General features: G+C 44.6%; 1 protein-coding gene across 1 annotated transcript; it reads left to right on the top strand.

The window, feature by feature from the left end:
• The first annotated feature begins 1129 nt into the window (after positions 1-1129).
• Positions 1130-15515, top strand: Nsmce4a (NSE4 homolog A, SMC5-SMC6 complex component). The gene is made up of 11 exons (XM_005351369.2): positions 1130-1485; positions 2396-2473; positions 5712-5842; positions 8111-8262; positions 10010-10109; positions 11041-11131; positions 12087-12181; positions 13181-13229; positions 14362-14453; positions 14538-14624; positions 15353-15515. The coding sequence occupies exons 1-10, from the start codon at positions 1203-1205 to the stop codon at positions 14610-14612; spliced, it is 1146 nt and encodes a 381-aa protein (XP_005351426.1). The 5' UTR covers positions 1130-1202; the 3' UTR covers positions 14613-14624; positions 15353-15515.
• Positions 15516-21142: the final 5627 nt, after the last annotated feature.

Here is a 21142-nt window from a genome sequence, read left to right as displayed (position 1 = left end):
TTTCCCAATCCTCTGAATTCCAATGAAAATTTGTGTTTTAAATGAACCTAAAAGTATAAAATATAAACATGTATTTATATATGTGTAAGGGTTTTATGCATAATTTCCTAGATCCTTTTCTTTGGAGGCTCTAGAAGCAATGATATTTCAGTAGCAATGAGCACACAATAGGCTTTGGATTTTGGTTTCAAAATCCACTCAGCCCTTGGGAGGTAGTTAAAGTCAGGATGATCAGAAGCTCAACATTATTTTCAGCTACATAGTCTGAGGCCAGTCTGTGTTGCAGGAAATCTATGTTGAGAGGAAGGGAGGGAGGAAAAGAAGAGAGAGAAGACATGACCTCAGGATCCCTAAGGTGGCATAAAAACTGATACTTGGTAGTGTGGATATAGAACCCCAGTGCAGTGGAGGTGGAGACAGGATAATCCTCAGGACTTGTAGTTGGTTTTTTGGTTTTTTTTTTTTTTTAAATCTCTATTGCTCTTTGGAGGGCCTGCCATCCAGCTCCCAAATAAATCACAAAATGAGACATCTGAATCACCTGTATTTGGTACATGACCTGCAAGTGAAGAAAGCACTTATACACATACAACAAATCGGAAAAAAGTGTGGAGTAATAGGGGAAGACTCCTGAAGCCAACCTTTGGTCTGCACTTGCAGATGCACGCTTATACATCTATGCACAGTGCATGCTCAAACGATTACACTGAGTGAAACGCATACATACATCTTTGAAACATTGACTATAGTTATCTTTCTCAGTAATTGGGGAATCAGCTGTGAACATGTTGTGATACAGATATTTAGAAGGATGGTTAACAGTTTACTATACGACAGATAATTAAGGAACTCTGTTTGAGTGTCCTCCCCAAGGCCTGAGGCGCCAAAGCAACTCTGGGAAGATGCTTAGCTAAGTGGGGTGCGGACACTGGGATCAGTGAGCTAAGGTCCTAAGCCTCTTGCTTGCATTGTGGAGTAAAAGGTGGAGGCGACAGCAAGGCTAAGGAATCTCAAAGAGAGCCGGTGGCAGGCACATACACTGCCAGCCCCGCCGCCGACCTCCCGCCACAGGCGTCGCTGTGCGCTCGTTTGCAAGCCGGGGGAGCTGCGTTGCCCGGGAGCCGGCGCTCGAGCCCAGCGGGGGGGTTTCAGTTTCTGGCGCGAACTTCCGCCGCTCCGAATTTGCAAGGCAAATTGGCGCTATGTCTGGAGATAGCAGTGGCCGCCGGTCCGAGGGTCGGGGTCGGAGCCGCGACCCGCACCGGGATCGCACCCGCTCCCGTTCCCGCTCGCGGTCTCCGCTGGTCCGCCGCGGCTCCGTGCCCGAGCGCAGGGAGGCAGCGGAGCGCCCGAGCTTGGAGGACACCGAACCGTCTGATTCCGGGGACGAGTTGATGGACCCGGCCTGCTTGGAGGCCGAGTACGATCAGGGCCTATGCCGCCAGATTCGCCATCAGTACCGCGCTCTCATCAACTCCGTCCAACGTAAGGTGGCTCTTTGGGGCTGCGCGGGCCGGCGGCATTCGTGACTGGGGAGGGTGGCGGGAGAGGCGGGGGCAGGCGAGTGGCGCGGGCTGGTGGCTTCGTTTGTTTACTCAGGGCACCCTACGCGACCTTGGCGGCGGGCGCGCAGGTGGAAAAGCGGGAGGTCAGATCTGGTGGTGACTTAACTTGCTTGAGCTCAGCCAGCCAGTAGGGAAGACAAACAAAATAAGCACCGGGTGCTTTTTGTTGAATCCAGCGTGGGCGCCTGAGTACGGAGTCCCTCGGGATTGTTAAAATACGGCGTTTCTTTTCCCATCTCGGATGCACTTCATCAGAAATACTGGGTAGGCCCATGCGTTTGTTGCGTGGCTCTCCATGTTACCCTGCTGCTTGCTAAATTTGACAACCGCTTCTTAATCTTAGCCTCAGTTGAATTAAGGGCACAGGGAGCGAGTCTTTCCTGTTCAGGTTGCAGGGGCTGAGGATATGGCTGAGTGCTTCTCTTGCAAGGGTGATGACCTGGGTTAGATCCCCAGAACCCACCAAAAAAAAATGTCAAACTAGTGGTGCACATTAGTGCACCGGGGAAGCAGAGTCTCTGGGTCCCCACAGGTTCGCCCGCCCAGCATCATTGGCTGGTTCCAGGTTAGTGAGTCTAAAAGTTCTGATGAGATGAGGGGAAGACACCTAAGGCTATGTGCCCTGGCCTTGTGAACACACAAAAATTCAAGCGGCTTGAAACAGTAGCATTGCCTCTTTCTGTACAACTTGTTTAAAAAGATAAGACATTTCAAATAATTCCCCAGGAAGTGGGAGTGGGACTTGCCGGCGGTGCTGTTAAGTGACAACTGGCAGTTACTTATTAGTGAAGGATGCGCACAATGCCCTAAGTTTGTATTCTCTTACATAGAAAACCGGGAGGACATACTGAATGCTGGTGACAAATTAACAGAGGTCCTTGAAGAGGCCAACACTCTGTTTAGTGAAGGTAATTGATTTTTAAAATATACTGTCATAGTGTGTACTCACCGAATTACTTTCATATAAACAAATTATCATCATTCCACAATTTCCCTTTACTAGGGCACTTACCAGGCCCAGAACCCTTTCCTTGTTAACAACATTACTTTCACTGTGTGCTTACTACCATTTGGCTCAGCATTTACTTAAGGGTTCTTTATAAGTTTCTGGGAGAGCCGGGCGGTGGTGGCACACGCCTTTAATCCCAGCACTCGGGAGGCAGAGGCAGGTGGATCTCTGTGAGTTCGAGGCCAGCCTGGTCTACAAGAGCTAGTTCCAGGACAGGCTCCAAAGCCACAGAGAAACCCTGTCTCGAAAAACAAAAAAAAAAAAAAAAAAAAAAAAAAAGTTTCTGGGAGATGGGGAGGGTCCAGCACTCAGGAGGCCGAGGCAGCTGGATCTCTGAGTTCAAGGCCAGCATGATCTGAAGAGTCAGTTCCAGGACAGCCAGGGCTACACACAGAGAAACCCTGCCTCAAAAAAACAAAAACAAAAAGGTTTCTTCCTGTGAACCTTTTGGTGGTCTGAACTTGAGAGCTTTATGTGTGTGTTCCATTTACTGAATAGATCAGTTAGAGAAGAATGCAGCTAGCCTCAGACATCCTGTTCCTTTTCCTGTCTTTCGCATCTCCTCTCTCTTAGCTGTCCGTCCACCTATAACCCAGTAGAGGTGGCCATGTCTACAAGTGTACTGTCTGTCCATGGTGGGAGGTACTGGAGGAGAGGCATACACTTTAGGGTGTTGCAGTCTGGCTCCTGGGAGTTCTTCAGGTTTTGTTTTAAATTACATGTTTGTGCCTCCTGTGCACATGAGTGCAGTGTCTATGGTGGCCAGAGAGGGTAACAGATTCTCTCCCTGCTGGAGCTGGAGTTACAAGGGGGTTTGTGGGGTTGTGAGTTGCCTGACACCGGTGTTGGGTACCAAGCTCAGGGCCTCTGGAAGAGCAGTAACTCCGTGTTAGCTGCTGAACCTCCTCTCCAGTCCCATGATGATAGAGGTTTAAACCAGTCTTGCTTTGAATTAAAAGCAGCAGTGGTGATGGAGGTGGGGGTACTCCCTGATGTGAGCCCCAGGACAACCACACAAACCATGCCCTCTTCAGGCCTCTCGCACTGCTTTGGAAACAGAGAGGGGTAACTGCAGTGATAATATGATTGTTTTGTTCCCTGCTAACCACAATTCATGTTTTTGAGGACTATTCACATCTAGTTGACTAGTGTGCTTGTTTTTGTAGAGTTGACTCAGTGCTCCGTGTCTTCTTGCTCCGGCCATGACCTACGTACAGTCGCCTTTCTTGGTCGAACATATATACTAAATCACCTCCAGAAGCTGAGGACCTGGGCTTCCTCTTATGCCTGGAACCGTCCTTTCTCCACTATCAAGCTTCTCCTTCCATCCTTAGCCTTGACTCAGTTCCCCCATTTTAATTGCTTATTTGCTCCCTCACTGTCTACTGTACATCTTACTGACTTCATCCACATGCGACCTCCCTCAGCTACTGCCCATGTTTAAAGCAGAAGACAAAGCCATTCACTCAACTGGGCCTCAAGAGTTTCTCTGCTTGGCATCCATAGGTGTTACACCTGTTGTAATTCTTCAGAGAACTTTCCCTCATCCAGACAGGATATTGGCACTTTTCTTGTGGTGGCCAATGGAGGTGTTGGGCAAGGGCGGTAGAGACTAGAGCCTAGCAGCCAGCATCTGCTTCCCTTTTTTCTCCCCATCACTTCTGCTATGACTATTTATTTTTGCTTTTTCAATACGAAGTTTCACAGTGTAGCCCTAGCTATCCTGGAACTAGCTCTGTAGAACCAGGCTGGTCTCGAACTCACAGAGATCCACCTGTCTGTCCCCTGAGAGCTGGGATTAAAGCTGCCTGGCTTTGTAGTGACCCTTGATATGATTAGACTCTTTCCTTCTGTGAAGAAAAGTGATGGATAAGAACAGAAGCCAGAGTCAACAAGCTCCCTGACTGTCTATTTGCTACTTGTGTGAGGATTATTCAGGAGCTCAGTGTCTCAAATGAAAGTGACCCTGAGGGGCATGCTGGGCTCGGGCATTTCTGTTTGAATCTGCCAGGGTTGGTTTGTCTTGTTTTATATTAGTTTTCCCGGACTACTATTCCAAATTCTCTGGGACCCATTAGGGGCTGTTAAACCCAGCTCCCTTAGCTCTGCTATGTTCTTCAGTTGAATGACTGTTCTCCTCCGTAGATTTCGTAACATCTCTCCTTACCTGTAGTGGACATTCCATTTGAGTTACATCAAGTCAGGTGAGGATGGTGATTAGAATATGTGAATCGCCATGGTGGTAGTGCATGCCTTTAATTCCAGCAAAGGTAGGGGATCTCTGAGTCTGAGGCCAGCTTGGGCTACAGTTCCAGTATAGCCAGGGATACACAGAGAAACCCTGTCTCACCACACACACACACGCACACACACACACACACACACACCCAAAGGAAGGAAGGAAGGAAGGAAGGAAGGAAGGAAGGAAGGAAGGAAGGAAGGAAGGAAGGAAGAGTTAGTCAGAGAGAGGTGCTATGCACCACACAAGTTTTTGTTATATTGGAGTTACAAAGAGGTGATGGTTCAGTGGGGGCTGGAGAGATGGCTCAGCGGTCAAAAGCACTTGCTGCTTTTGCGGAAGACCCGGATGTGATGCTCAGCACCCTTGTGTCGGCTCATAACTATCTGTAACTCCAGTTCCAGGGGATAGGTTGACCACTTATGATTTCCATGGGCATCAGGCTCACATAGGCTGCAAATTCAAACATGCAGGCAAAACATTCACACACAAAATAAATCTAGAAGAAAAAAATTAAGAAATTCTGGTTTACCAGGTGTGGTCGCGCAGGCCTTTAATCCTAGCACTCTGGAGACAGAGGCAGATGGATCTCTGTGAGTTCGAGGCCAGCCTGGTCTACAGAGTGAGTCCCAGGAGGGCCAGGGGTACACAAAAAAATTCTGGTTTGGTAACGAGGAATCTGAAAAAGAGAGAGTAAGCAAGCTTTAAGGAAGACTGGTCAGCTGCGGTTGAGATTTTAGTGAAACAGGGAGGGAACCAGTTTTTAGATGTCCGTGGGTCCATTTCCAGCCTACTGAGGCTTCTTTTGCCCCAGTGGAAAGATACTAATAGGTACTTGGGAATTTGGGAAAATGTCTGGTTTGTGCATGTTTGTTAACATGTATTTCTTGCTCTACAGTATCAAGAGCAAGAGAAGCAGTTCTAGATGCCCAGTTTCTCGTTCTGGCTTCAGACTTGGGCAAAGAGAAGGCCAAACAGCTGCGCTCTGACCTAAGCTCATTCGACATGTTAAGATACGTTGAAATGCTAGTAAGTTCAGAGTTACAGAATTTTAATTAAATGCCTCTTAAAACGTCGTATTATGCGGTTATCTACTTGCTTGTATCAGTTTGCAGACAGTGTTGACTTTGTTTCCTATTGTTCTGTTTTTTGATCTCTGAGTCCTCCAAGGAGATCTTAGGAAATTAACAGATTAAAGTGTGTGGGGTTTGGGGTGGGACTTTGGGCAGTTTGAAACCTCTTAGCTAGCTCTCTCTTCTAAGACTCCGATTGCCCTGGTTGTTTATTAGTGACCATTTCCTCAGGTACTTTATAAGTGTTCCAGGTCATCCGTCCTAGGCTGGACCAGAGCTCAGGCTGCAGAGGTGGGGGTGGGATGAGCTCAGGGTAGATGTAGGATGGGGATGAGTTAAGCCCTGTTGTATGGTCATTCCGTCTTGGAAAAGATTTTAGAACCATACCAATATGGTGGTTTTGTATTTAATATAGTTTTTAATTCACCTGCCTTTGCCTATTAACTAGTTTGACTAGTCAGTACCTCTTCTGATGGATGCGTCCAAAAAAAAATTAGAGTTACTATTTTGTTTTGTTTTGAGACAGAGTTTCAGTGTAGTCCTGGCTGTCCTGGAACTCACTATGTAGATCAGACAGACCTGGAATTCACAGAGATCTGCCTGCTTCTGCCTTTGGAGTGCTGGAATTAAAGGCATGTGCTACTACACCCAGCTAAACACCGAATTTTTAACAGTGCTTTTATGCTTAAATGATTATTAGAGTGGGTTAAGCTGTGTGTACTAGGACACACCTGTGATCTTATCTACCTGAGATTACTACATGCAGGAGGATTGCAAGCCAGAGTCATAGAGAGCCCCTCTTAAAAATTGCAGAAAAAGGGGCGTGGAGGTTCAGTAGTAGAGCACTTGCCTAGCATGCATAAGACCCTTGGTTTAATATCCAATATTAAATCTTAATGTTTTCTTAGAATATTATGAAGTACTGTGTATTTTGAAAATGCTGACCAGTATGCACATGGTATTTTTTTAATATTTAATTATTTATTATGTATACAATAGTCTATCTGTGTGTAGGCCGAAGGCCAGAAGAGGACACCAGACCCCATTACAGATGGTAGTGAGCCACCATGTGGTTGCTGGGAATTTAACTCAGGACCTTTGGAAGAGCAGGCAATGCTCTTAACCACTGAGCCATCTCTCCAGCCCTGCACATGGTATTTTTAAAATAAAATTTAGGTTAAGCTTTAACCTTTACATAACGTCTGGTTAGGGAAGCCTTCGCAAGTGTAACATCACAAGTAAGGCTCTAAGGAAAAGGCTGGGTGTGGTGGTTGTCCATGTCTTAAATTCCAGCACGGCAGAGGCAGAGGCAGGGGGATCTCTGATCTAGTCCAGACCAGCCAGGACAGCACAGTAAGGCCCTTTGGAGTGGCTGGCAAAAGGGTAGAGGAGAACCAATTGCTTCCTCTGACCAGGCCCTTGCTGCTTTTTTTCCCCTTCACAGTCTGGCTGCTTTGAGGGCTTTCTAATTATTGTTTATATCCTACTACTACTTTAACTTGAAAACTTGAGCATATTTCAGCCTGCTGTCATGAACGTGCTCTTTCCTGAGAAACAAATTATCTGATACCCACTACGCCTGGCTGTAATACTCCACTTCAGTAAACTAAGAAACAAGAGAATTGCTTGACTCATTGCTAAGTCTCCTCAGGAAGGAAGACTGTTAGAAGTCTCTTCTTGCACATCCCTGCTCTCTAGATATACCGAGACCCCTTGGGGGATCTTCAGTTGCCCTGCTAGTTTGCTCCCCACGGAGCTGCCTGTGCTCCAGGAAGCCCCTATGTGCTAATACCTGCAATTCTCAAGCCACTTAGGCGGGATGGAAAGGAACAGGGTTTCTTGGCCTCAGCACAAATGACGTTTGGGCTGGGTCTATCTCTGTACTGAATGCTTCTAATGTGCACTATAGAACAGCTTCCCTGGCTTCTGCCCATGAGGTGCCAGAGCATGTCAGCTGTTGACTGTCAAAATGTTTTGTATTGCCAAAAGACCCCTTAGGGGCAAATCGCCGGTTGAGAACTGTTAAGCTAAATTGTCTCACTGTCTTCACCAATATTTCTTCACAAAATAAAAAGGACTTTTGAATAGGAATTTATATGTAGAGTTATCTTTGCAATAAGAAGTTGAGCTAGTCTGAAGAGGCTCTCCCTCTAGCCTCTTTATTGAATTTGGTGAATGGTTGTAGTTTAACTGTTTTTTTTTTTTCCTTCATTTTTTTCTGTAGCTGACGCATATGGGTGTAAATCCGCTAGAAGCTGAAGAAGTCATCCGTGATGAAGACAGAACTGACATTGAATTAATTGTCTATGACTCCTGGAAAATATCAGGCAAAACAGCAGAAAACACCTTTAATAAAACCCATACATTCCACTTTCTGTAAGATTGTTTTCAAAATCCAACAGACCAGCCTTTTGTAAACCTTAAACTGTTTTTTTTTAAATATTTATTTATTTATTATGTATACAATATTCTGTCTGTATGCCTGAAGGCCAGAAGAGGGTGCCAGACCTCTTTATAGATGGTTGTGAGCCACCATGTGGTTGCTGGGAATTGAACTCAGGACCTTTTTTTTTTTTTTTTTTTTTATTGTAGTAAAGAGGTCACTGTCCTGAGGCCATTGTTCAGAGACCACCCAAACTTGAACATTCTTCCCTAAATGTAAACATACCCGGAGGCAATGGATCTCTTTCTTCCCTTAGCAGGGAGGATGTGGCCAGGACCCTCCCAAGACTCCCTGCTTGTTTGCTTCCCACCTCAGGGACTTGGGGTCTGTAGCAGGTTTCTGATTCTGTTAGACCCCTGCAGGCTCCCTACTGAGAGTATTTTGGGCTTACGGCCGTTTAGGTCTGGGGCCGTTTATTACAGCGTCCTTTACATGATCACTTACTGGCAGTTGGCTAATCTAGTCCCAGTTCTGTGGGTCTACGGCCAACAGGGGTGGCTCGTGCTGCTTCTTTGGAGACAGCCTTTAATTGTCCAGCCCTTCTTCCCCAGTAGGTGCTTTCCCTGGGGCAGCTGTCCGAAGTGTTCCTTGTCCTTTCTTTCCTTAGCTCCAGGCTACTGGTCTCAGATCCCTTTAAGCCTGAGATTGGCAGAGTCTATGCTAGAATGCTTTGGAGCTTGGGTTGTAGCAGGGCTGTGTCCTGGCCCAGCGTCTTTAACATGCCTTCTGGCAACTCAGATGCCCAGAACGATCGTGGAAACTGTAAAGACCACTCTTTTCTTAATTATGTGATAAAATCCAAGTCTGTTTTTGGTTCAGTGCTAATCTTTAAGTCATTGTCCAGCTCAGTTTCTAGACACCGGAAGTGTTCACAACTCTGTCCCCATACTTGTGTTTCCCTTTCCCTCTGACGTCCTTTCCCTCATCTTTCTGGTGAGCTTCACTTACCCACTGCTCCCAACCTGGAGGCCTCTAGTAACTTTTCCAGAGGGAATATCAGAAAATGATCAGCTTTCGCAACCAGATCTCGTCTGCGATTGAGTAGATATTTCTGCCCAAAGGCTCTCATAACAGTATACTGTAGGAGCCATCACATTGAGATGATGTGCAGATTAAGCTTGCTCCATCTATATTATATGCTCTATACTGTATCCTACATCTATACTATATCTCAAGTATAACAAGAAAATGGAACTAGATTCCAGAGGCCTTGAGCTCTTCATGATACACCTATTACTGCTGCTTAAGGCTGTATTAGGGTTAGTGTCTGTTGTTGGTTGCAATTTTTTTTTGAGAATAGAGCCTTAAAAGCAAAGAATCCTGTCATGATGGGTCTGTTCAGTAGTCCTTAGCTGTGAACTGCTACCCTGACATACCTAGGCCCACGTGCTCATCTTTCTGACCTTAAAAGTTGCCTTTGAGTGACAGGTAAGAGGCTAGGTGGAAGATTCCGCAGGTGCATTCAGGGGCTTACGGCAGTCCAAGTGGGGGAGAAGGTATCTGGCTGACAAAGCTCAAGGCGTTCTGGTAAGAATACAGACGGATATGAGACGTCACAGCCCGAATCTCATCTGATGCCTGGTTTGAATTTGACTGAACTTACACCAACTGCTGTTAGTCCGTGGCATGGGTTCTTTTTTAAAGGAAACAGTGTGGACATGAAAGCATATTTTTCATTAGGTTGGGTTCAATACATGGAGACTTTCCTGTGCCAAAGCCACGAAGTGATCGTCCAAGACAGCCTCGCATGATAGAAGAGCAACGGGCAATGCCTGCTCAGGTTTGTTTTCCAAACACTGCCTTCGAGACTAACCTATACCTAATATACATGCATTTGTGTGTGGTGGTATAGAGCTTTGAGGCAGGGGGGTTCTGGGAGGTGGAGGCCAGCTTGACTTCCACAGCAAGTTCTAGGCCAGGCTAGCCCGAGCTACATAGTAACACCCTGACTCCATAAAAAAAAAGTCATAAATATCTAAGTGTTAGGGTCTAGAGTCAGGTTCTGGTCATTTAAATATTTTATTTAAAATGTCTCAAACATTTTGTGGATTGACCATTTTAACTCATTTTCTATGTTTTTAATAAGTTCTCCTAAACTGGAGTTTCTCACCCTTAGTGCCCTCAGCATTTTGGGCTGTAATTCTTACCGTGAGGGGATTGTCCTGGGTACCGTAAGATGTTTAGACTTCAGATCTCCAATATTGGCAAGTGACCCCTGTGGGGGCCCCGCTGGGGCAAGATCGGGTCCAGTCAGGAACTACTGTCCCAAACTATATATTGTGACTTTATGTTTCATCTAAAGACAGTTGGTATAGCGGTTTGGTAACATCCTTCTACTAATAAGAATATAAGAATGGGGGGCTGGAGAGATGGCTCAGAGGTTAAGGACACTGACCGCTCTTCCAGAGGTCCTGAGTTCAATTCCCAGCTACCACGTGGTGGCTCACAACCATCTACAATGAGATATGGTGCCCTCTTCTGACATGGAGGCAGAACACTGTATTGTATATGTAATAAATAAAATCTTTAAAAAAAAAAAAGAATATAAGAATGTTGCTGAGGTGAGAAGACTTTGAAACTAAATTTTAAGGCCTGTGAAAAAGCTGGCAAGCCTAAAGCGAAGCTTGGAAGCTCGGGTGTGCAAACCGAGAAGGGAAGGTCAGTGAAGACACGTGAGGGTGAGCCGGGTTGATGATGCCTTTCTTTCCCAGTTGAAATGCATGGAGGAATCCCATCAAGAAGCAACTGAGAAGGAAGTAGAAAGGATCCTGGGGTTGTTGCAGACCTACTTCAGAGAAGACCGTAAGTATGGCACCGAGTTAAAGGGTGCGGCCTTTCTGCAAGGTTATTTCTACAGAGCTAGTTCCAGGACAGGCTCCAAAGCCATAGAGAAACCCTGTCTCGAAAAACCAAAAAAAAAAAAAAAAAAAAAAAAAAATTACTTATTTTAAAAAAATCATTGTTTTTTTTAAAAAGATTATTTTATGTGTACTGGTGTTTGCCTGCTTATGTGCTTTTATTCAACATACATGACTGGTGTCTATGGAGGCCAGAGAGGGTATTGGATCTTCTGGAAGCAGAGTTATAGGTAGTTGTGAGCAGCCATGTGGTATGCTGAGAGTCCAACCCTGGTCCTCTGGAAATGCAATAAGGAATGACTCTTAACTGCTAAGCCATCTTTCTAGTTCCTAAATTTTTTTAGACAGGTTTATGTATATGAGTGTCTGCTGGCATGTATGTAAGTGTACCAGGTTCATGCAGTGCCCTAAAAGGCCAGAAGAGGGTGTCAGATCCTTTGGAACTGGAAACTGCCTCTTAGGGATGCTGGGACCAAACCCTGGTTCCTCTGCAAGAGCAGCCAGTGTTCTTAACCTCTGAGCCATGTCTCCAGCCCCGATAAAATCAAAGTATCATCTGCCTTCCTCTTGTTTCCCATGAGGGTCCCTTGTCAAACACAAGATGCCTGTTACAGTGTTTTCTGCTGGTTTTGGGGGTTACTTTACACACTTTCTGCACTGTGACCTTTTCCTATAGACCTTCTTCTCTACCATACAACGTTTCCTGATTTTCAGGGATTCCCATGGTTTAGCTCAATCATAAATAGTGTTAATAATCCTTATCACTGGGAAGACTCTGTTGCATTTTACTATTGTACAAACTGCTGAGGTGAAAATCTTTGTGTAACTTGGCATGTCTGGGCCCTTATTCTTTTTTGTGTGTGTTTTGAAGATTATTATTTTTTCTTTTTTTTCTATAGCTGATACGCCAATGTCCTTTTTTGATTTTGTGGTTGATCCACATTCTTTCCCCCGCACAGTGGAAAACATCTTTCATGTTTCCTTCATTATACGGGTAAGCTTTTAGAGTTCTCTAATATCGTTTTAAATTAAAAAAAAAAAAAAACCCTTCTATTTACCGAAGTACTTTCTTAAACAAGGGCATGTTTGCCAGTGGTCCCAATGATAGACTTATGTGTAATAAAATGTGGGTGGTATATGATAGACTATGAATACATGGGTTAAGAACAAGGCAGTTGTTCCTAAGAGTCTCCCGGGATTGAGGGCTGATGCGCTGGCACAGCGGGTAAGAGCTCTTGCCAGTTCTGACCTGAGTTTGATCCCTAGGACCTACAGGGTGGAAGGAAAGAACCAACATTTACAAATTGTTCTCTGACTTCCATGAGTGCACCATAGTGCCACTCCAATCCCCAAAAGAATAAATGGAGGATAGTAATAAAGTCAGTATACAATCTTGTAGTGATGAGGGGGCCGGCTTGTTGGGGTTTCTGCCCTGCCCAGTTCCCCACAGCCGGCAAGCCCCAAAGAAAATCACATAGTCTCTACATTAGGTTATAAACTGATTGGCCCATTAGCTCAGGCTACTTATTAGCTCTTGTAACTTATATTAACCCATTATTCTGATCTATGTTAGCCATGTGGCTCAGTAGCTTTTCACAGCGGGGGTGGGGTGGGGGCAGATCACATGTTGCTTCTTCAGAGTCGGGGCAGGAGTGGGAGGAATGGGCTTCCTCCTTTCCAGAATTCTCCTGTTCTTATCGCCCGCCTCTACTTCCTGTCTGGTGACCCGCCTATACTTCCTGTCTGGCCAATCAGCATTTTATTAAAAATACATGACTGACAGAATACAGATAATTCTCCCACACCAGAATCTGTGTCTAGTAAAAGTTCATTCGGAACCTGAGCAGTAATCTTTTGTGAAGAAAGAGGTAAGAAAAATCTTGTCTGGAAGTTAGGATTCATTGTGGCTGTCTGAAGTATAGATTTTCTGACTGATGAAGCTTTTTCATGCAGTAGATTTTGGTGTTTGTTTCAAACCATGTTTTTATTTTAGGATGGTTTTGCGAGAATAAGACTTGACCAAGACCGACTACCAATAATAGGTAAACTATACTATGTTCATAGAAGTTAGTTTTAGAAAATATTAAGAGTTTATGAGATGTATTTTATATTTTATTTGACTAAATGTAAGGTTTTCATTTGTTTTTGTTTTGTGTGTGTGTGTGTGTGTGTGTCAGTGTGACATGGTCATACTCCATGGCTCAGGCTAGTCTGGAATTTGTTATGTAGTACAGGCTTGCGTTTGAACTCCCAATCCTCCTGCCCCAATCAATCATGGTGCTGGAATTACAAGCTTCTGTTTGTTTTTATTTTCTTTTTTTGAGACAGGCTCTCTCAGTATAGCTCTGGCTGTCTAGGAACTCGATTTGTAAACCACACTGACCTCGAACTCACAGAAATCTACCTGCCCCTACCTTCCGAGTTTGGGGATTAAAGACTCGTGCCACCATGCCTGCTTTTATTATTTTAAACCGCAGAAGTTGTGTGGCTGAGACAGTCTCACCGTGTATCTCTGGTTAGCCTGGAACTCTCTATGTAGAACATGATGGCTTTGAAGTTAGAGAGCCACCCGTCTCTGTCTCCTAGGTACTGGGATTAAAAGCATGTGCTACCATGCCTAATCACTTACCATTTTATTTTTGGTTGTTAGCCTAGCCTTTTACGGCTGAGCCATCTCTCCAGCCCAAGTTCCCATTTTAAATAAGATTTATACAAACAAAAATCCAAACAGTCTATCCCTCCTGGTTGACTGAAAATATAAGCATGGTTTAAAACTGATGGATTCATCGGTATCCTTAATTCACTATCTGATGTAAAGATTGGTAACGTGACAAATGCCCCTACATTTCAGTAGTGTTTGTAGTGGCAATCATTTGTGTGGCTTCCTTCTGTCTGACCAGCGCTCTCCATTGAGGCTCTGTGCTGTTTCATTCTTACCTCTTACTCATGCCCTTGCAAAGTCTTGTGGAGCATGAAGGACTTTGATGGCAGTTACTTATCACATGTTCTCAGTTTCCTGTTGGGCTGAGTTTTAACTGAGTGGAACAGTTAAAACTCATGGGATTCTAGGAAATACATACAAGTCTCTTCTCAGTGGAAACTTCACCCCTATTATCGGTTGCTCTTCAAGTTACCAGTTCCGACTGATGATGTTGGAAACTGTCTTTCAAACAGAGCCAGTGATTAATGAAGAAAATGAGGGAATTGAACAGAACACACAAATGAGGAGCCAAGGAATTATAGCCCTGAGTTACCGTGACTGGGAGGTAAGGCCCTGCAGGCTGCCCAGTGCAGTTCTGTGACTTCGTCTGCTGTAAACCCACTGCCTGAATGTTCCTGTTTCTGACCAGGAGATTGTGAAGACCTTTGAGATTTCTGAGCCTGTGATCTCTATGAGTCAGAGCCAGCAGCGGCTAAGTGCCTGATGCCAGCTGAAGGTAACATTTCCTACACCATAGCCACACAGTTGTGTTAAAATTTTATTAGGCAGCTCAAACCATAGTGTTTTCTCATTCCCATGAAATTTGGGGTTTGCCTCCCTCTAGTGTTCTATTCCTAGAACTGTGCACCTGGTAAGGAAGGCAGAAGGCAGTAGGCCAATGGCTGTCCCCCAGGATTCCTTACTTTGGTGTGCTTAAAAGATCTGTAGATGAAAGAGCAGGACAGCTCTTAATTGGTTTGTTTTCACCCTAACGATGGACGAGTGCTCTGGACGCCTCCCCAGTGTAGCTGACTGTTCTGTTCCTTATCTTTAATAGACATAAAGCAGAGATGAGTATAGAGTTGTCTTGGAGCGATGCGAGTAAATGGACATTTCTGAAATGAGTTATGCTATGCAAAATTTGATTTATACAAAGGGGAAGAGCTCTGGAAGGAAACTGTAGCAATGATATGGTGATATTCTGTACTGAAGACAGCAGCGGGTGGAAAGGACCAAGTACTGTGTATAAACTCAGTATGTGTTTCAATCAACGGAACTTATTTTGTTTCAAGATAGCTTACCTCTGTCAGACTCTTGAGGGAAAGGGAACTCCATGAGGAGTAGAGTGGCTTGCCTGGCCCTGCGCTGACAAGGGGCTAGTCACTAGATGTGTGTTTGTGTATAACATGTCAACATGTCAGCTATTAACCAGCTATCTTCCTTTCATTTTTTTTTTTCTTTTAGAACTGGAGGCGATAGTGAAATCCTGAAAAGAAAGAAGCATATACTGTATATATGTATGATTAAATGTTTTTTAAAGATGAAGATTGTTTTTCATAAAAATGTAGCTTTTGATAGTTAATAGATTTGTCCTGGTTGTCTTTAATTAAAAGGAAATTCACTGCCATATTCACAAATGATTGTTTTTATTGTCTCTTGGGATATGGTCCCCCTTTTTCTAGTCCAATAAAAGTTTTTGGTTTTTTTTTTGGTTTTTCGAGACAGGGTTTCTCTGTGGTTTTGGAGGCTGTCCTGGAACTAGCTCTTGTAGACCAGGCTGGTCTTGAACTCACAGAGATCCGCCTGCCTCTGCCTCCCGAGTGCTGGGATTAAAGGCGTGCGCCACCATCGTCCGGCGAAACTGGTTTTTTGTAGATTAAAAACAATCAAAGCCGGACGGTGGTGGCGCATACCTTTAATCTCAGCAATCCGGAGGCAGAGGCAGGCGGATCTCTGTGAGTTCCAGGCCAGCCTGGTCTACAAGAGTTAGTCCCAGGAGAGGCTCCAAACCTACAGAGAAACCGTCTCGAAAAAAAACCAAAACAAACAAAAAACCGATCAAAATTTTTTTTTTTTTTTTTGGTTTTTCGAGACAGGGTTTCTCTGTGGCTTTGGAGCCTGTCCTGGAACTAGCTCTTGTAGACCAGGCTGGTCTCGAACTCACAGAGATCCGCCTGCCTCTGCCTCCCTAGTGCTGGGATTAAAGGCGTGCGCCACCATCGCCCGGCGATCAAATATTTTTAATGTGACTTGGCCTATGCTTCTTTATACCTAGGAAGCTGTTCTATCTTCTGGCAAGTGAAGCTGTACTGTGCTCCTGGCAGCAGCACCAAGGGTGGGCTCATCCTGCAGCATGTCTCTTTGCCCTACTACTCGTCCATGTTAGGCTTTCTAGTTGGCCCTTGTTCCCTGGGTCCCTTCTCCCTAGCTTTCTTTCTATTGTTAGCATTTCCCTTTTATTGCAGGTACTTTCTCAGGGAAGGCTCTGGATTCAAGTTCTTCCTTTGTCCCAGGAGACTGCCCTGTCCCAGGAGTCATCCCTGCTACTTTGTCTGGTGTTTATCCTTCCCCATGCTTCTCTCTTTAAAAAACAATAAATAAAAAGTTCCTGTGGTTTTCATCTAAGCTAAGTCTTACCTCTTTAAATAAGAATCACTTATTTAAGTGTGGGGTGTGGTGGTGCACGCCTTTAATTCCTGCACCCGGAGGCAGAGGCTGATGGATTTTTGTGAGTTCACGAGGCCAACCTGGTCTACAGAGTGAGTTCCAGGATAGCCAGAGCTGTTATACAGAGAAACCCTGCTTCAAAACAACAACAAAAAAGTCACTTGGTGGCTGGTGAGATGGCTTAGGGAATGTATGTTTCACACTCGTGTAAAGGAAGGAGAGAATCAACTCTACAACTCTGACCTCCACATGTGTGTTGTGTGGCATGCCCCCTTCCCATGATAGGCACACACAGTAATACCTAAGAATTTAGTAAGAGCTGGGCGGTGGTGGAGCACACCTTTAATTCCAGCACTCGGGAGGCAGAGGCAGGCTAGTTCCAGGATAGGCACCAAAGCCACAGAGAGACTTTGTCTCAAGAAAACAAAACAAAAAAAAACCAAACAAACAAAAAAAAAGAATTTAGTAAGAATCACGTGGAAATCTGTTTCAAAACCCTGGCAGAGTAGCTCCTTTCCCACCAATCTTCTGAGTTATGCCACTTTTCCCAGTTCCTTTCCGAATTGACTCCAATGGATAATACTGTGTATTTGATGTGAACTTCTATCCTCTAAATCTACATTCTTGGTGTTTGTCTCCCTGGCTCCCTCGTTATTTTACTCCTTTGTTTTATACTATAATGCATTTATATTGGGAATAGTTTCAAAACTTTGTGTTTACACTTAAAAAGACTAGATCTATGTTAAGTCTTTGGTCATTTAAAAACACAAACTATTTCTCAAGTCTTAAATATCTGTAGCAATATTTTTTTTGTAAACCCCTCCCCTTCCCCCACCCTTAACCAGTCACTACCTTTCCTTATAGTCTTTCTGTCCATCTTGCTCAGGCTGCTGCCCAGACCTGTGTAGTAGCCATTATTTTGTCTGTTCAAACCACTTGCCATTTCCTCGTGATTATCGCTGCCTTCAAGATTTTATTTACGACCAGCCTGGTCTACAGAGCTAGTTCCAGGACAGGCTCCAAAGCCACAGAGAAACCCTGTCTCGAAAAACCAAAAAGAAAAAAAAAAAAGATTTTATTTACGTTTGTGTATGTGTGTATATGATGCATGTGTGTATACACGTGCATGTTTGTGTTAAGAGCACATATGTGCCATAGTGCACATCTGGTGGTTAGAAGATGGTCTTTGGTCCAGTCCTCTCCTGCCACCTTGTTTAAGGCAGTGTCTATTTTGTTAAGCTGCTGCACTGTGTACTACTTACTGTCTGTGTGTTTCTGGGGACTTTGTTTCCACCTTCCATCTTGCTATAAGAGTACTGGGATTACAGACATGTGCAGCCATGTCTGGCTTTACATGAGTTCTGGGGATCTGAACTCAGGTCACCAGGCTTGTGCAACTGCTGAGACCTCTCCCCTGCCCTGCCTTCAGGCCTTTAAAAGTGTAAACCTTCTAGTGATGTTCAGAACCTTGCAGGACATTTGGCCCTTTGTCTCCATTTTCAGGATTACTTCTGAACACTAGCAACCCTTCCTTTTTGTCGGAACAGCTTTGCCGAGAGTTCACCCACAATCCAGCTCATCCAATTAGGGTATGATTCAGTGCCTTAAAATCAATGGGGCATGCAATCATGACCAAAAAATACTATAGAGCAGCCCTCCCCCCACCCTATGCCATCAGGGGCCATTCTGTTCTCGTTTAACTTTTCTACTCCTTAGCCCTACCTCAACACCACGATTTTTCAAGTACGTATGTCTAGAGATGTCTGTTTTCTATGACCTTATTGTACTAATTACTATAAATTATGCCAATTAGAAAGAAATACAATAATCAAGGAAATAACTTAAGCTTTTTTTTCCTTGCTAGTTGACTTTTCAAAAACGGTGGCATACTCAAGAGCTCTCTTTGGCATGGTTTTTGCACTTTATCCACTTTCGACTTTTCCATCAGAATAGTCACCTCGATAAGTTTTTCCTTGGAAGGCTGGATGATGGGGTACGCTGTGACCTTTTCAAGCTCTTTCTTGTCCTCCTCCTTCACTTGGGGTTTTAAGAGTGGACGGATGCGGCTGGTGAATTTTTGAGTCTTTCTTTGCTCGTTCTTCTGCTCTGTGAGTTCCCTCGCTTGCATCATGCGGTCTTTATGTCGCTTCATCTGTTCCTTTGCCCATGCGACTTTGGGCTTTTTGGGTACAGTTTTATGTGTTTTCTGGATAGTTTTATTCTTTTCATCTTCTGGTATTAGTGGTTTTGGGGAAAGGGTTTCACTTGGAATTCTCTGAGGTAGTAGTCTGTATTTGTTGTCCCTGAGGCCTCTTGCCCGTTCGGCTCTCTTTATGTGTTTTTCTATATGATTCATTTCCCTCTTAGACACTAGATAATCCCATTTTTTAGTGTTGTCTGGTATTTTGCTTCTTGACTTCTTCTCTTCCTCTGGGTTAATGGCCCATTCTGAATCTGGTATATAATTCCATGCCTCTTTGATCATTTCCTTATGTTGCTGATAGTAGTAGGAATCTGCCTTAGCAAACCGGAAGTCAAAAGACCTGGTCTTAAGTTTATCAACTGTTTCACTCTCCTGTTGGAACTCCTGGACTAACAGTTTTCTCACTCGTGAAGAATGGGTGCCACCTAAACTCTTGTCAGAGGGAGTAATCAGAACTTTTAAGTTGGATGTCCTTTATTCTAGTTCCATAGTAGAGCCCTCAGTGGGCTATTAACCCTGTCTGGCACACCTGTACCACACCCAGTTTAGATCTAAGTTTCTCCCCCTTTAAGCCTCCTACACTCCTCCCCCAGACCATGATCTGTCCTAGGACTCCCTTGAGAAAATGGAAGCACCCAATAGACACCCCCCACCACCACCAGAGCCACCACCCATCTATCCCAGACTCTACCTTCCTGCTTTTATCCTATCAAAACCTAATTCTTCATCTGTGCTTGTTGAACTTCAAGGATTTCACTTCTCTATCATCAAAGCTGCCTGCCGGGTCACTTAAATAGGCATAAAGTACACCTCAGCACAAATGATCTTCAAACAAAAGAGACTCTTCCTTACTTCAGGTCCATGGCTTTTACCCCTCTGCAATCTCATTTGCTGAATACCCCTAGGATTCTCTCCCCCCTCCCTCCACGCACACACCGTATGGCTACCCTTATATCTGCCATACTAGTCTGTCCTTAAGATACAGAGTGCTCATACTGAGCCCTTCGTATATGGATGCTCATTCAACAGGGTCCTCTTCCTTGGGTTGGTCCATCACTGATTTAGGCTGAACAGGATTTATAAGCCACAGTGATGATGGGCATCAAAGAACCTCCATATGGAGTACTTCCCTGCTCTCACCTCTCAACTTCAGTCCTGGTTTAATTCATTTACTTACTGTTTTTCTTTTCCAGAACAGGGTAGCCCTGGCTGTCCTTGAATTCACTCTATAGACCAGGCTGGCCTTAGCTCAAATATCCACTTGCCTCTGCCTCCCAAGTGCTGGGATTAAAGGTGTGCACCACCACTGCCTGGGAGACTTGGTTTACTTGACATCTCTGCTTGCTTCTTTCTCCAGTTTTTACCTTTTCGGTCCTATCACTTCCAGCTTTGGTCATGTTTTCCTTTAATTCTCCTGCCTCTACCACAGGGTGTCCGCCCAGTTATCTCTGTCTACACAGTTGTCCTGTCTTCCCAGGCCCGTCAAACTAATCACTGTAGGCAGAGTTACCTTTTTATTATCTGAGCATGCCATTTCATAAACCTTCCTGCATAAACCTTGGGAAGGAAGCTCCTACATTTAGGAGAGAATCTCACATTCCAGTATAGTGTGCACAGCCTCTTATTAATCCTCAAACCATGTTTTCCGTGCACTGTATATTCACTAAGCTTCAGCCACACTGAATTCTGTTCCCTAAGACAGTATTCTCTGTCCCATGTGAATACACCTCCCAAATACACATCAGTAACTCTGATAAACATTTTTACAGATTTTAAAATCTTGGCTGGCATACCACTTCCTTCAGCCTTCCATACAGTCTCTCAGAGCAAACCCAGTCCTTTGGTGACATCACAGCTAGTGGGAACTATTTCTGTGTTGTCTCTTACTTGAACAAGTCCTGTGAGTACAAGTAGCTGTTCTGTTCAATGCTCTCCAGCCAGCACTGCTGAGAACCAAATTCAGAACTAAGCACGGGTCAGGACATTCTCCCCTAAAATGCTGGGGCTCTCTTACCTCCAATAAACTTTATGACCTTATTACAGAATCCAAAGTTCATGGCAAATGCATTTCCTCACCTTAATTTTCTTTTCTAGTGGGGAATAGGAACCTACTGCAATCCGAGGGTCTTGAGAACTCCTAGCCCAGGCCAATCTAGGAGAGAAGAGAAATTACACTGGGACCGGAGACGGATGTCAGGGAACAAGCTCTGGACTGAACTGCAGAAGGGAGTTGATCGGGGACCTGCTTTTCATAAGCAGCAGAAGGGGGTTGATCGGGGACCTGCTTTTCATAGGCAGCAGAAGGGGGTTGATCGGGGACCTGCTTTTCATAGGCAGCAGAAGGGGGTTGATCGGGGACCTGCTTTTCATAGGCAGCAGAAGGG

Source organism: Microtus ochrogaster, chromosome 8 (genome assembly GCF_000317375.1).
Source record: "Microtus ochrogaster isolate Prairie Vole_2 chromosome 8, MicOch1.0, whole genome shotgun sequence".
NCBI lineage: Eukaryota > Metazoa > Chordata > Mammalia > Rodentia > Cricetidae > Microtus > Microtus ochrogaster.
This window is presented reverse-complemented; position numbering and strand designations above follow the sequence as displayed.

Excerpts from the sequence above, each read along its gene's own strand:
- Nsmce4a (XM_005351369.2), top strand. The coding sequence starts at position 1,203 with ATGTCTGGAGATAGCAGTGGCCGCCGGTCCGAGGGTCGGGGTCGGAGC. Across the intron at positions 2,474-5,711 it reads CAACACTCTGTTTAGTGAAG|TATCAAGAGCAAGAGAAGCA; the intron begins GTAATTGATTTT and ends CTTGCTCTACAG. Across the intron at positions 10,110-11,040 it reads AACGGGCAATGCCTGCTCAG|TTGAAATGCATGGAGGAATC; the intron begins GTTTGTTTTCCA and ends TTTCTTTCCCAG.